The sequence below is a fragment of the Silene latifolia genome, chromosome 9, assembly GCF_048544455.1.
Source record: "Silene latifolia isolate original U9 population chromosome 9, ASM4854445v1, whole genome shotgun sequence".
Taxonomy (NCBI): Eukaryota; Viridiplantae; Streptophyta; class Magnoliopsida; order Caryophyllales; family Caryophyllaceae; genus Silene; species Silene latifolia.
The window spans coordinates 24,137,521-24,150,271 of record NC_133534.1 but is presented as its reverse complement, the minus strand read 5'-3'; the positions used below and the strand labels follow the sequence as shown (position 1 = coordinate 24,150,271).

The 12,751-nt window shown below is 36.7% G+C and overlaps 2 protein-coding genes across 2 annotated transcripts; one reads left to right on the top strand and one right to left on the bottom strand.

The window, feature by feature from the left end:
* Positions 1-1,546: 1,546 nt before the first annotated feature.
* On the top strand, positions 1,547-4,021 carry LOC141599407 (small ribosomal subunit protein uS4y-like). Its single transcript, XM_074419401.1, has 3 exons — positions 1,547-1,690; positions 2,870-3,251; positions 3,614-4,021. The coding sequence occupies exons 1-3, from the start codon at positions 1,663-1,665 to the stop codon at positions 3,795-3,797; spliced, it is 594 nt and encodes a 197-aa protein (XP_074275502.1). The 5' UTR covers positions 1,547-1,662; the 3' UTR covers positions 3,798-4,021.
* A 268-nt stretch (positions 4,022-4,289) lies between these two features.
* On the bottom strand, positions 4,290-9,271 carry LOC141599406 (RNA pseudouridine synthase 4, mitochondrial). The gene is made up of 10 exons (XM_074419400.1): positions 8,823-9,271; positions 7,807-7,878; positions 7,578-7,715; positions 7,454-7,501; positions 7,295-7,375; positions 6,831-6,944; positions 6,596-6,700; positions 5,828-5,936; positions 5,583-5,629; positions 4,290-5,213 (listed from the first exon to the last, which is right to left on the bottom strand). The coding sequence occupies exons 1-10, from the start codon at positions 9,174-9,176 to the stop codon at positions 4,839-4,841; spliced, it is 1,443 nt and encodes a 480-aa protein (XP_074275501.1). The 5' UTR covers positions 9,177-9,271; the 3' UTR covers positions 4,290-4,838.
* Positions 9,272-12,751: the final 3,480 nt, after the last annotated feature.

The window sequence follows — 12,751 nt, the reverse complement described above, 5'->3', positions numbered from 1 at the left end:
AGAAAAACAAAAAGGATTTTTGAAAAGTGAAAATGAATTTAAAGTGTTACGGACCATGGCGACAGTCCAGGCTATTGTTACTTGCAAGGGTAACAGTAGTCTTAACTATTTCTATTGCTTTTAAATACTATACTCCCTAACTTGTACATTAGATGACACAAATGACTCTATACTTTGGGCGATCAACAATTCAACACATCTTAAATTCTTAATCCAAGCTTGATTTGATCATAAAACCTGAAAAGGTAAACTTAAGAGAACACACATTAAATGGGCATGTTATCATCAATCAAAGGAACCCAACACTTTCCATGTCCGTCCTTACTCCCTCCTAGTCTCGTTTGTGGTCATGGTTGTGTTGGTTTTGTTAGTTTGGTTTCTTGCTTTTCTCATAAACTCTTTCGCCTTGATTTGCATTGCCTTAATTTATTATGACTTGGTTTGGTGTATTCCACTTAGCACCTAGCACCCTTGACTTATCGGGTGTCTTTTATCGCTCCTATTTGCAAAATCCAAAATCGTAGGCTTGCTCCTCATTACTCAATCCAAATGATCACTATGTCTCCCTCAAATCCAAATAGACATAGTATTCTAGAATTGCTATTATTTTCTTAATATTTTTGTGGAAAATTCACGTGGTACCCTTGAACTTTGCCATTTTGCACTTGGTACCCAAATTTTTAAGTTTGTGTACATGAAACCCTCCATGTTTGATTTTTATGCACAACATACCCTTTTTGTCGCTATAAAAAAACTCAATTGTGCATAACTCCTAGACCGGAATTCGGAATCGACCAATTTTTTTCCTAAAATGATTATCTCGTCATAATCTACGATTTGAGAAAAAAAATTGCCGACTGACATTTTATAGGGTTTTTTTAAAGAAAATCTCAAATCAATCATATCATCGATCTTAAATTTCCGAATTACCATTTTTGTTTAAGCAATTTATGATCTCGAAGAGGTAATCAATTTGAAAAAAAAAAAATTAGTCAATTCTGATTTATGGTCTATGATTTATGCTCAATTAAAAATTTTGAAAACGATAAAAATGGCACATTGTGCTTGAAAATCAAAACCCAAGAATATAATGTGCACAAACATAAAAAGTTGGGTACCATGTACAAAATGACAAAATTCAAGAATACCACGTGAATTTTCCAATCTTTTTAATTAAACGATTCAACTCTTAATCATTTTCCTGGAATCGTGAACAGTGGTGTGACATTTCCTTATGAAAAATAACGGTTCGGTTCACCCAACCGCTCTCAAAGCTGAAAAAAGTACTCCCTCCAAGTTTTTTCAATCCTCCCTTTTACTTTTTGCACCAAAAATAAGGAAAACAATAAAAAATGGATAAAGTAGTGTGAGTTGTGGAGAGAGAAAATAATAAAGAATGAATAATGGATAAAAAATGAATAAAGTAGGATAAAGTAAGGAAAATTGTTGACTTTTTAGGAGAGATGATGAATAAATAATGAATAAAAGATAACCAAAAAAGGAAAGGGGAAGATAAGAAAATAAGCTCAAAAGAGAAATAGGGAAGATTGATCAAACTTGGAGGGAGTATGTATTTTTTCTTAGGGTTCAATATTCATATTATCTACCCATCCATCTCCTTCTGTGTTTGAGAATTGAGAGCAGTGAAGCTCAAGAGCAATTATGGTCCACGTTAATTTCTATCGCAACTGTATGTTCCCTCCCTCTCTTTCCTCTCGTCCCATTGTCCAACTCATTTTTTTCAATGCATTTCATTTTAAATTTTCTGGGTTTTTGTCATTTTCTTAAATTTCCTCCTTTTGTACAATTCTCATGAATTTAAAATGTTGTATCTTTGTTTGTATGATACTCCTATATTGTTAGACCAAAAAGAAATTGTTGATGCTGCGATGATCATATATGCATAAAGTTAGGAGCTTTGATCTATGTCGATTACACCATTTTTAGGGTTTTAATGCCTGATTGTTCTCTGTTTTGGTTTACTGCTTGATTATTTGAATTATAACTTATCATATGGTATTAGTATGTTTTAATGAACTGTTTCTAAGGGGGCGTTTGTTTCGTGCACGGGTATGGGGTTGGAATCAGGAATCATACCCGGGTGGTATGGGTTTGGAACTTGATTCCTCATACCTTGTGTTTGGTTCATTTTTGAGTGGTATGGGTTTGAACATCAATTAAGGTTAAAATGCGTAAATTAAAGTATTATAAATAATATTTTTCAATATTATAAAATCATGAAAATGATTAGTTAATCAAATAAGTATATAAAAAATTGGATTTCAATATGCTATAATTTGTTTTTTCATATTTTTGATCAATTTAGTTTGATACCCGTGGGTATCAATCTCATACCCACCCCCCTCCTTGGGTATGAGAAACCCATACCTCATGGGTTTGAGGTATGGGTATGAAACCCTTGTATTTGCCAAACAAACACTTGGTATGGGTTTGGCTCATTCCAAACCCATACCTCATACCTTTTTTGGGTGAACCAAACACCCCCTAAGAGGTTTATCGCCACGCTGTCGGTAAGAATGACATTGCAATTTCTAACAAAGTGGGGGAATGCTGGCATTCAAATGAGAGGGCACAACACATTGTCAACAAATTTTACTTAGAACTGTACCGTTTTAGGAGAATCAATCCCCGTCTCCCTTGCGAGGTATTAAATGAATGTTACTTTTTACCATCGAGGCAAACATCCTTTAGTGAATCAGTTTCAGCTAATATTATTGGGAAAATTTGGGAGATCTCTTATTCTTTTAGTATAAGGGGGATTTACGGTATGTTATGGTGATTTGTGTGAATGTTGAAGAATGTAGTATGACTATTGATTGTTGATTGGTGTAATTGTATGGTTGGATAGATGGAAAGACCTTTAAGAAGCCACGCCGTCCTTATGAGAAGGAACGACTGGATGCTGAGTTGAAGCTTGTAGGAGAATATGGGCTCCGAAACAAGAGGGAGTTGTGGAGGGTTCAGTATGTGTTGAGTCGTATCCGTAATGCTGCTCGTCACCTTCTCACCCTGGATGAGAAGAACCCTCGTCGTATCTTTGAAGGTGAGGCTTTGCTTCGTAGGATGAACCGTTATGGACTACTTGAAGAGGGTCAGAACAAGCTCGACTATGTCTTGGCTCTTACTGTCGAAAACTTCCTTGAGCGTCGCCTTCAGACACAAGTCTTCAAGTCTGGAATGGCCAAGTCTATTCATCATGCTCGTGTACTTATCAAGCAAAAGCACATCAGGCAATTTAATACTGGCTTGTTTCTTTCTTTCTGTCTTTATAGTACTTTAGTTGAATTAACATTTCAATTACGTAATCATCTACCCCGTAGTTAAATCTTTTGCATTACTTATTACTCGCTCCATTCCACTACGGAGTTCACACTTCTCAAATTCTCCGTCACATATATTGGAAAGTGTTAACTACCTCGAGATGCCTTGAGTGATGGAGAAGTACCACTTATAAGCTTCTTCTGTTAATAAGTTTGGATCTCGGTGTAAGGATTCGCTCTTGTGTACATCATGAGCTACCTAATGCTTATTGTATACCTGTGCGACCATGTCTCATTGCATCGCACTCACTTTTTTGTTTGTGAACCTACAGGGTAGGAAGGCAGGTCGTGAACGTGCCATCATTTATGGTGAGGGTTGACTCGCAGAAACACATTGACTTCTCGCTCACCAGCCCGTTCGGAGGAGGCCGTCCAGGGAGAGTGAAGAGAAAGAACCAGAAGGCTGCTGCTAAGAAGGCTTCTGGTGGAGACGGAGACGATGAAGATGAGGATTAAGCATTCAACTATTAGAAGAATGATGCAGTTGGCAGCCTAAACATGCTTTCCTCGTAGCTTAGGAATACAGCTCTATTGTTGCTTTATTTGTCATTCATTAAAATGTAGTCGTCACTCGTCGTTCTAGTCTTGTTCTAAGAACATAGTTTTCTTGTTGGTTCTATATGGTACATGCCTAATTTGAAAATAAATGACAGTGCCGTACGAACTTTATTTTTCAGAAATATTCCGCAAAATTGTTTTACATTACTATTGTGTAAAACAGATCATACCAACGTGGAAATGACCCATAAATATTAACACTAGTTATAAAAAAGAATCCGGTTTACGCTATGGTCGCCTACACATGAATTTGTAAGAAAGCTATGGCAACATGTCAATGAGTTATTAATAGAAGTCTTGGAGTATCTACAAGACTACGACAATATTGCAGAGACAGTACAGTATAGTATCAACTGTGACGATCAATTACGAAACCAGGACTCGATCATATGTATTCAATACCATGCATATAGATTTCAGGATGCATTTACATGAGTGTACTCTAGTATTCTTGATTGTGGTAGTACCACAATTATGCTACGAGCCTTCGACCACATTATGAAATTGTAATCAAATATTAAATTAAATTTGGTGTGCTAGTAACACAGTTATGATGAATATGGATGTACAAACAAAAGCTTGATTAATTGAAAACAATGGAGGAGCCAAACACGACAGATTTGAAAATCTAGCTAGATCAAGCAACAAATTTCCATGCTTTTTGATAATCTTCGGATGTCTTGTCGAGTTGTCGGCCCTTGCCTCTTCCACCAAGGGTTCAAACCATGGAATATCATCTAGACTACACTACCAAGGAGGATTACTCACAGCAATGGTGGATCAAATTTCAGAACTGATGGGACGGGGTCAGTCTTGCTGGTTAAGTTCATAATCATTTTAGGGTGTAAATTATTACTCGGACCTCCTTGGCACAACAATTGGTTGATATTAATTCGAAATTTAGGTCAAGGATTTGAACCTCAGCCCCCCTTCGGTAACCTAGTAACCTTGGTGATGAGCAAGAGAATTCAGGAGATTCCAACTCCTTTGCATGTGAGAAGGCAAGGGAGCTACAAAGTTAAGGTTTTCCAACTTAGAGAAGTCATACTCACAATCGGAGGACACATTCTCGAGAGCTGTAGATATGTTGGGTAATATCAGCTGCTTACAATGAAGATGTAGGTGAGGTTGCTTCTCTGCTATGCTTCCACAATCCAAATCACGGCCAAGGGTGTTTGATTTTGTTTCCCCGAGTTCACTGCTATCACTTGGATTTTTAAATGACATTGGTTTCCATTTCTTGTGAGCTTGCCATCCGTATTTGTAGTCTCCTACAATGGGAGTTCCCAGTACCTCGGCACAGTGCACTCGAAGCTGTTTTTTGTGCAGAAAATGACAGGTGCAAATGTGAGATTTAGAATGAAATAGAAGTTCACATTGGTATTTTAAGGTTTAAGCTAGTTTCACTTGAGAGGTTAAAGGATAATGGTGATCTTAAAATATTGTTTTCCATATTTCGAATTTTAACTAAAATTTCTTAAAACACTGTATATTTTTAAAGCAAAAAACAGCTTTTTTTGGGGCATAATTATGTGAGAATTCACCTCAATAGAAAGTTGGTTATGTTATACCTTAGGTCACCAATTCACCATCAAGGCACCAAAGTATAAAATTTTCCAGGAGTGTACTGTAAGCACAGGGAAGGAGACTTGGGAGGGTATGGTCATATTTTAAAGCTTTTACCTGATGTTTCCGGCCAGTAATTGGGGCAAGCTCTAACCATGTATACCCTGGATAAAAATAGAGGCCCAGAAGTTAGAGCTTTAAGAACTGCAAATCTAAATATACGATTGCAGCCATTCAGAACGACGCCTTAAACACAAGATTGTTACAGATCATCTCACAGAAGAAAACCACCATAGCAAGAGATGTAACAAAAGCGATATTTTCTGCCAAAATAGTGAATTAGTGAGCAATATTTGACTGACCATATTTAGAGGTCTGGATGACCTTATACTCTGTCATGGCATGCTGAGATGATGGGGATCTGCTATCATCAACGGTGATTCTTTCTGACTTTCCATCATCTACCACTACCTAAGATAATACAAACACAGCAATTAGTCAGATAATCAGTCATCCTACTCCCTCCGATTTATACATACTATCCGTAAATGTAGGAGTGCAAATACCAATACTTAAGTTTCTATATGTTATTTTGCACATGGATGAATTTCCACTTCTTATAATTAACCGTGTTCCGCCAGTGCTATCATTTTTAAGCCATACCATGCCAACTCGTACGCGCAGAAGCTTCTGTCTTTGCTAGTGGTAATGGATTAAATCTACATAAAACTATAGGGACAAGGCTAAGCGTTAAAAATACTGCCTCAATTCTCTTGAATCCACCACATTTGCTTTTTGGCCAATGTTTTAGTAGAAAAAAATGTGTAAAAGAATGGATTAACACTCACATAGTCACATGGGAGTGTTTTTGCGCGGTCTTTCTTACCCAAGATGGATATTGGGGTGAACTAACTTAAATGTTGTAAAATGAAAATTCTAGTGAATCCAACAAGGATAGAGGATTTAGTTTTCTTCTTACTGACAACAAGTGGTATTCTCTACATATACCTAATGTGATTGAGAAGCATAAAGTATAGGTTCTTTGACATGAATGACATTACATGAGAAGCTAAAGTTCATGAAGCAAATTGAAGATCAATGATGGATGAAAAAAAAAAAAAAAAAAAGACCTTGGCAAGTGGCGCTGAAACCATTCCACTCAATTGGTTAGGGACACCTAAAACAAGTGCCAAGTATCTTTTGTGTAGAACCCTTTTCTTCCAGTCAATCTCTATCTGTAAGCAGCAAAGAAATTGAGCTTCACTATCACAGGACATGACAATATAAAATATCTTACCAAACAATTAAAGACTGAAGTGGCTCTGACAAGAAAGAGACACAGCTGCGAAGGATAAGTTGACTTACATAATCTAGCCCACCGACAGTCTTCTCCCGGAAAATCGAATGAAGCACAGTTGCGGTTGTTCGTGTTCTCCCCATTACCAAGATACCACTGCTATCTTGATCAAGTCTGTGGACCTTAACAAATACAGCGACACTTCAGAAAAACAGGATAGTAAGATAACAATTAGTCCCCTAGAAGATGGCCTGATTTTGATCTATAAACCATTTAACTAAAAATAAAATACCGATATACCTAATAACCCTCCAAAAAATTGACATACAAAGAAAGAATGAATAACTTCCCAATATGTGCGTCACTTTCATATGAGAAAATGTGACAAGTTAATTACAGTACATCTGAACAAACAATATGTAAGTCAATAAACACATTTCTAGGGAAAATCTTAGCTGGGAAAACTACTTTTATGCATGTAGTAAAATGAAAGCTTATAGTCCTCGATCTTCAAGCGTAGACAAGAACTCACCAGCCGAGGAGGATCCTCATTGTCATATCTAAGATACGAACCAGCCAGCTCATCTACACTCCTTTTTATTCCAATACCACCCTGTAGATAGCTTAACATAGTTACAATGGCATTTTGACAGAGGCATTTCCAAAATGAAGTAAATGCAGGGCCGATTACCTGTACTGGCAATTTTGGGGGCTTATTGATGACTATAATTGCAGAATCCTGCATTCAGTAACAGAAAATAAACAAAAGTGAAAACTGCAAAGATTAAATTTTTCAAAATACAACAATCAAGCACCTTATACATCACAAGGCTACGGGTAAAGTGCTTGTCTTGATCATTACAATGGTACCCAGGTTTCTTGACAGGGGATTCCTGTACCGATAGAGGAAGAAAGATACGCTCTCCTTGGTTCATCATGTCCTTTTCCCCCACCTTCCAACGAAAATAAGTGTTAAAAACAGGGAGAATGCTTTTACACCCATAATTCCTGACTTGTACAATCCAACATTATGTCAACACTTACCCTTTTCAGCCGGAATTCCTGGTCCTTAGCACCATTATTAACACCTTCTTCGTCTAAGCACTCTCTTCTAACCTGATCATTGTTTCAAAAAGTGAGTAACTTTTTTATGGCCTTTGCCTAGAATTACTTAATATAAACCTAAAAAAGGCAATTCTTCCATGCATTAGTGATCTCTCCCCAATATTCGTTCATCATCAGTAGAATCAACATCAAACGACACCACCACCAACAACAACAACATCAAGATAGACCAATGCGACCTTGTAGAAATTTGTTGCTTGCTACTACAACAAATCTTAATAAGGCATTACATTAGCACAATCACACAATCAAATTTTATAAATATCATTTTTCATTTTTTTCTTAATTCTTAGAGAGTACTCCGTATAACCTATATCATACTTTTTAGAGTTTACTAGCGGGTTTCAATTTACAAATGCCAACCATTGATACATTCTCATGCTTTCAGCAAAAATTCAATAACTACTTAGCATACATGAATAAGTAGATGCTCCTACCAAACAAACTTGACCCATATGATCCAACCATTGTGTTACATTCTCATGCTTTCAGCAACAAAGTTAAACAACACTAATAAACAGCTACCAATTACTATTATATTTTGTTAGTTGATTATGTTAAACTCACAAAAAAGGAGCCTAGCCACACCCATAAGGAGGAAAAAGAGTTTGTTACATACTCCCATTGTCCCAATCAATTGTTTGCCTTTTTTATTCTTAGTGAGGCGTATTTTAATCAAAGGCAAACAAATGATTGGAATGGAGGGAGTTCTTCGAAAAAGAACGCTCCATCTTAAAACCAATTGACTCCTCGCCTTATTAGCAGGAGTGCAACTTAAATGAGTCGGAATCAATTCTTAGTGACATAAATCCAAACACTCCTCAGAAAGTTACAATTTTTTGCCAAAACCAACCTCACAACAAAAAGCAATAGATAACTATTGATTGGGACGGAGGTAATATCAATAAATCAATAAGACAGTAAAGAAAACAAACCTGGCGAAGACGAAAGAGCTTATGAACAAGTGAACGAGGCAAATGAGGACAACAACGAAGAACCCATTTAAGAGCAGACGGCGTCGTTTCAATACTCTTTTTCTCTTCTTCTACTATTCTACCTCCTCTACTTATCTTTCTACCCAGTGAACTTCCATTAACAGTAGTAGTAAACGGCGGTAAAATCACCCACTTTCCTTCCTTCTTTTCTTCATTTTTCTCCGTGAACTTGCCGTTTTCCTTTTTGACGGCAGCGCTGGCGGCGACGCTGAAGTAGTTTTGCTTGAGGAACACGGCGGCAGTGGCGGCGGCTCGTGGGCGGAGGAGTCGCCGGAGAAATAATGCTTCTGCCATTTATATTTTTTTCTTTTTTATTAATCAAAGGGTTTTGGGTTTATCGGAGAGTTGCTGAATTGTATGTTGTTTGATTGTCTCTGTCTTGCAAGTCCATGAGTCATTTGGCACAAGATCCGATATTCCAATGGCCCATGATTTTTTCTATTTTTGGATTCTCCGATGCTACAAGCTCGATCTTATAAATTTAGTTCATATTTTATAAATTTAATTCAGATTTTATAAGTTTAGAACTGAAATTTTAAATTAACTTATGCTCCGTATTAGGTTATGTTATGCTAAAGTTGTTAAGTTAAATTACTTTAGCTCAATATTATATTATACGGTAGTTATTATTAGAGTAAATTAATAAGGGTTATGATAAATACAATCCAATGAGTTGTATTTAAGCAACTAAAAGAGAAAATAAATAGTTAATATATGTATTAATTGCATTGAGTTATATGTAATTTACTCTCTAATTTCTAAATTAATACCAAATATAGAAGGCTATTAAATATTTAAATACAACCCGGTGGGTTGTATTTATCATTTCCCAATTAATAACTACACCCTTTTATAAATCACTCTTCTAAAATTACTCCATTTTGAAAACATTTTAATAATTTACTCACATAAAATATTTTCAGGTAAAAAATTACACCCATATGGACTATAAAGTGAAAAGTCATGTTTTTCGACCGTTTTGCCCCTGTTTTATTATTAACCCAACCTTCACCTGTTTGGCTCTTCACATTCACTTTTTACATCTCAGTCTTCACTCTCTCATTTTCATCGTAATTCAAATTCAAATTTTTACTCTAAAATTCTCCCCTAAATTTGAGCGCTGGTGAATCCTTTCATAATTTGTGACGATTCCAGATTGTTAACTGTAAGTTTCCTCCCACAACTCATGTTGATTGTTTTAATTTGTTTGTTTTAAACCCTAATTTGTGGGTTTAATTGCTTGTGTATTCATTTCTGGGTTTAATTGTGAAGCAATTTCTGGGTTTAATTTGCCATCATTTTATTTATCCATAGCCATATTTTGTGTGTTGTTCAATTTATAGGTTTAATTTTGGAGAATTCATTTGTTCATTTCCCTAATTGATGTGGTTTTAAATCAAATTTCTGGGTTCATAACCCAAATATTTATGTTTGAAACCCTAATTTCTGGGTTTTAAACCCCAATTTCTGAGTTTGAAACCCTAATTTTTGTATTTTGAACCTCCAACCGTAATTGCTTTGTCCTAAACACTATTTATTGGTTCACATCCCTAATTGAAGAGGTAACATTGTAGGAAATGACCTCAAAAACAACTCACAAGAGGGTAATTGTTCGTGCCTTTCATGGGGGTGATTTTGAGTGTAAGAAAGGGAAATTTGAGTATGTGGGTGGTGTTGTACACCTTAAACATGGTATTCTATTAAATCATCTGACTGTTGATTTTTCAAAGAAATTGGCTACTAGCTTAACTAGGAGGGAGCACTATGAGATTTTGTATAGAAGGCCAATGAGCAGTATTAGTGATGCACATGGGAGGGGGTTGTTGGTTTCCAGTTTTTATCTTGTCATATTTTAAAGACTGTGTGCAAGACTACCAATATAGTAAGAGTGTATATTACTCTACCAAGGACATCATCTAATGCTTCAACTATTGTACAAAATACAGAAAGTGTGAGTGCCAAAGTGAGCCTGGGGGAAAAAGATTATGAGGAGGGAATCAATACTTTATCTGGAAAAAAAAAACAGTTGATGGGAGTTCGCAACCGCCTTAATGATTTTTTACAATTCAAAGCACCGAGACAAAACATTTGCTACTTTTATGCAATCTAATGATGGTGAGTTTGAGGTTGAGCTGAAAGGGGAGCAATTTGTTGTGAATTTTAACACCGGGTCATGTGGGTGCAAGCATTGGGACTAAGCTAGTCTGCCTTGCCCCCCATGCAATGGCGTGCATGCTTGAAAAGAAAATGGACCCCAGAAACTATGCTGATGATGCTTACTCAAAGGAGAGGTACATGCTCACCTATGCCCACTCTCTTTCTCCTATGTCTGGTGTCAAACAATGGGAACCAACTGATTTACCAGAGCCGCTACCACCATCAATGAGGACTATGCATGCTTAGAAGACCAAAATCAAAGAAGAGAAGGAAGTCACCTGGTGAAAAGGAAGACCAACAAGTCAAAAGGTTGAAGAGGACCAACAATTGTAGCCACAGTGATGGCTCAGATCATTACAAAAGAACCTGCAAAAATCCCCCTGCCCCTCCAAAGACAATTGCAGCTCCTGGTGGAAGGCCCATTGGCTGAAGTGAGTGGGCAAAGAATGTATGGGAGAAAATGCAGGCAAGGGCTGCAATAAAGGAGACCTGGAGAACAGCACACCATACTGGCAACTCCCCAAGTATCTCCACTACTGCAAATGCACCCAACCAAGCACCACCCACTTCAGTGTCATTCACTGAACTTTTATCCCAAGCTTCAGACATTTTTTTTATCTGATCTACAGTTGTTGTCGCTGAACTTTAATTATTAGTGTGCTTTTATTATTGTGTTTGAACAATTTAGTTTAATTAGCAGTATCCTCTGAACCATGTTCTCTTTGAACAATGAAAAATTTATGTGGTGAATGTCAATTTCAGTCTTCTCAGACTGTTTGTTGAAACAATGTGTGTTGCAGGTGGTTTGTTGTTATATTAGAGCAATTGATGTGCTTTGATCAACTGTGGCAGCATTAGCCTTTCAAGTAGTAGCATTTTTTGTGCTCTGCAACATGTTGTGTTGTTTAGATGGCTGTTAATTGAACAAGCCCTTCTGAATTTCTGGTAGAGGTAGAGGGCTTATGTATGCTCTTAACATCAACTCAGTTAGATGTTGTTACAGTGAATTCATTTCATATCCTTCTATCAAATATTAACTCAAAGAAATAATATCTTACTAATTCGTTAGCTATCTAATCAATATTTACACTTGTGTAAATTTGAGAATTGAACAAGAAAACCAGAAAATAAGTTAAAGGGATTGTGTATGCAAATTCTATCATCCAAACTAATACCAATTTGCCATTACGCCAAATGAAAGCATTGTCATTACGCCAAATTCTTCAACATTACATTCATCCAAACTAATACCTACTTACTATATACTATTACGCTTAGAAAACAATGAAAATGGCAGTAACAATTGCCAATGGAAACCCTTTGCAATAACTAACCCTTTCACACTTTGACATGAATGCTTTGTTCTTCAAGTTTTCCATCTCAAACTGAAGCATCTTCCTATCATCCTTCAACCATTGAATTTCACGAGACAAACAACCAACTTCATACTCATTCACTCTTTTCTCCATCTTTATCTTGTTGATTATGTCATTCTGCCACTCTGTTTGAACACGATCGTGCCAACGAAACCAACGACAACCTCCCATACCAGCTGATGGGTTAGAAAACTTGCACCTTTCAAACCTTCTTCCTGGATTGTCATGTGTGGAAGACGTTATCACGGCAGTAGGGACACCGCACAAGCACTACTTGGGCTGCCCATCAACAACACTATGATGACTTCTTTCATAGCTGCTTTCCATTGACATGTT